This window comes from Coffea arabica, chromosome 3e (assembly GCF_036785885.1).
Source record: "Coffea arabica cultivar ET-39 chromosome 3e, Coffea Arabica ET-39 HiFi, whole genome shotgun sequence".
Classification (NCBI taxonomy): Eukaryota; Viridiplantae; Streptophyta; class Magnoliopsida; order Gentianales; family Rubiaceae; genus Coffea; species Coffea arabica.
The window spans coordinates 41,180,021-41,183,216 of record NC_092315.1 but is presented as its reverse complement, the minus strand read 5'-3'; the positions used below and the strand labels follow the sequence as shown (position 1 = coordinate 41,183,216).

At 39.5% G+C, this 3,196-nt stretch overlaps 1 protein-coding gene across 1 annotated transcript; it reads left to right on the top strand.

Annotated features, from left to right (window-relative positions):
- The first annotated feature begins 382 nt into the window (after positions 1-382).
- On the top strand, positions 383-2,722 carry LOC113736834 (L-type lectin-domain containing receptor kinase IV.1-like). Its single transcript, XM_027264007.2, has one exon. It carries the CDS (start codon positions 529-531, stop codon positions 2,575-2,577), a length of 2,049 nt encoding a protein of 682 aa, XP_027119808.1. The 5' UTR covers positions 383-528; the 3' UTR covers positions 2,578-2,722.
- The last annotated feature ends 474 nt before the right edge of the window (positions 2,723-3,196 follow it).

The window sequence follows — 3,196 nt, the reverse complement described above, 5'->3', positions numbered from 1 at the left end:
AAATGGAATTTACAATTTAAGTACCTCTTTTTGTATCTCCTGAAAATTTGTACGTACACAACAATGCTGCAAATCAATAAATATTAAGTAAAACATAACCTTAAGCAGGACACCAGGCATCGTTCAAAGCACGTTCTCTTATACTAGTTACAATAATGCCATCGTGGTTCTAATTTTCTTTGGCACCTTGTAACACTAACGTCATTGTTTAAACAGTAGTCATCCTTTTTCACAATTAAATTGATCATTAATGTCTTAGTTGATGCTGAATAAAAGTATAAACAAGCTATTCAAATGATGTAAGCTTACTTTACGTAAATAACGTGCTTTAGTCATTAATTTTTGTGTTCCCACTTAACATTTTGAACCATTGGAAATCCGAATGAACGGCGAAAGAAAACTCGTTCAAGGTATCAATTGATGTCGTGGGAACCGCTGACTATTAGCCGGTTGTATTAGTTTGTACTCAAAGTAATGAAATACAATAACAAGTCACCTAATGACTCGTCATTGTAGCATGATCCAGCCATGTCATTGAAACTAGTAACAGCAATCTTAGCTTGTTTTCTGGTTCACACCGCACCTAGAGCAGCAGCTTCTGATGATGGGTTCATCTATCAGGGATTTCAGTCATCAAATCTAAGCCTGGATGGATTAGCCACAGTCACCAACAATGGCCTCCTACGGATAACTAACAACACCAAATCAGAAAGTGGGCATGCCTTCTATCCTAATCCCATCAACTTCAAGAGCACATCTAATAGTTCAGCTTTCTCCTTTTCCACCCAATTTGTGTTTGCTATAGTACCCGATGTCCCAGGCGTGATTGGTCCGGGAATGGCTCTTGTGATTGCACCAACAAGAAACCGTACAGAAGGGCCTATGTCGAAGTTCTATAGTATGGAAAGTCTCGGCCTCTTTGATAGAAACACCGATGGAAATCAGACAAATCACGTTTTCGCTGTGGAGCTTGATACTTTTCAGAACTCAGATTTGGGAGATATTAATGCCAATCATGTTGGTATTGATATTAACTCTGTGAGGTCCAAGGTATCAAGGCCAGCAAGTTACCAAGCTAATAACAAGAATTCATTTGACAACTTAACTCTTAGCAGTGGTCAATCGATGCAACTTTGGGTGGAATATGACGGGGTGGATAGAAGAATCGATGTTACGTTAGCCCCAATAGCGGCCACCAAACCACATACTCCTCTTTTGTCTTTGACATATGACCTTTCGCCGATTTTAGTGCAAAGCATGTATGTTGGCTTTTCTGCTGCCACTAGCCCAGTAGAAAGAGGAACATCTCATTTTATACTTGGATGGAGCTTCAGGATGAATGGTGTTGCGCAAGCTCTCGATCTCTCTCGACTCCCCAAGCTACCTCGGTCTGGACATAAGAAAGTGTCTAAATTTTTCACCGTGGGATTGCCCCTGATTTGCTTACTTTTGTGGTTAGTACTAACATCTGGAGTAGCTTATTATCTAAGGAGAAAGTGGAAGTTTGCAGAATTGCTGGAAGAATGGGAGCTAGCTTATGGACCTCACAGGTTCAAGTATAAAGATTTATACATTGCCACCAAGGGGTTCAGAGAAAAAGAGCTGTTGGGAGAAGGTGGATTTGGCAGGGTCTTCAAAGGCGTTATGCCAACGAACAAGGTTGAGGTTGCTGTCAAGAAGGTCTCTCATCAAGCAAGACAGGGAATGAGAGAATTTGTTGCAGAAATCGTCAGTATTGGTCGCTTAAGCCATAGAAATTTAGTACCGTTCTTGGGTTATTGTCGGCGTAAAGGAGAGTTACTTTTGGTATACGAGTTCATGTCCAACGGTAGTCTAGACAAGTTTTTGTATGACCAACCCAAATATACGCTCCACTGGAGCCAAAGATTTCATGTCATCAAAGGTGTAGCATCAGGATTATTCTATCTACACGAAGAATGGGAACAAGTTGTGATCCACAGAGATGTAAAAGCCAGTAATGTACTACTGGATGGTGAACTGAATGGAAGATTAGGCGATTTCGGCCTGGCAAGGCTATACGATCACGGGACTCTTCCTCAAACCACCCATGTAGTAGGATCTCCTGGCTACCTTGCTCCTGAGCATAATAGGACAGGGAAGGCCACAACGAGAACTGATGTATATGCTTTTGGGGCATTTTTGCTAGAGGTTGCCTGTGGAAGAAGGCCTATAGAACCCCGAGCAGCACCAGCAGAAAATTTCATTTTGGTTGATTGGGTATTTTCGTGCTGGAAAGCAGGCAATGTTCTCCAGGCGGTTGATCAAAGGCTACGCACCGAGTATGTGAAAGAGGAAGCAGAATTGGTGTTGAAACTAGGCTTGTTGTGCTCTCATTCAGAACCGCAGAGTAGGCCAAGTATGAGGCAAGTTCTGCTGTACTTGGAGGGATCAGTTGCCCTGCCAGAATTATCATCACTGCCCATGGGCGTTTCTGCTGTTGGTATTGGCTTCGCCCATCCTGCTGGCTTTGAAGATACTACATCGTCATTTGCATCTTCCACAGACAAAAGTTTCTCACATTCTGTAGTAGACTCTGTTCTCTCTGGCGGTCGGTAACTTTACTAAATTTAGGAAAATAAAAGTGCTTATTTTGTTGAGTGCATTTTTATTATCTTTCTACCCACGAGAGCCCCTTGTACTGTTTTTTAGTGTGGCATCTCAAATATGCAATGTTTTAATATTGAAGCCTTTTGTTTTCCCCTTTTCTGTGTTTTCTGTTTTCTAGTTTCTGCATGTCTTGTAAAAAGATTGATTCATGTAGAACTCGAATTTAAAATTCTAGTAATAATAAATATATGCAGGGTTACAGAATTGAAAAGAGAATATAATTATTCAAAATATTTATGTGGGATAATGAGAAAGGAATAAACGCAACTCACAATATTATTGAAATTTTAAACAATAGAAGAAAATGACACCATAATAAAATCTTATAAACACTCTTAAGCTCTCTTAAGAAAACACCTAAACTATTGCCCTATTTATGACTTATTAAGAGATTTAAAATAAGAAATCCTAAATAATACAACTACCAAAAACCTAACTTCAATAAAACTAGTGGATAAATAAATAGAAACTTCCACGTTTGGTTTATTTTGCCAACAATTAATAGCAGCTAATCATTAACATCTTTTTTGAGAGCAAATTAAATTGTATAAGAGCAAAGATAGCCCAG

What these genes read in the sequence shown, in the direction of transcription:
- LOC113736834 (XM_027264007.2), top strand. Translation starts at nt 529, where the DNA reads ATGTCATTGAAACTAGTAACAGCAATCTTAGCTTGTTTTCTGGTTCAC.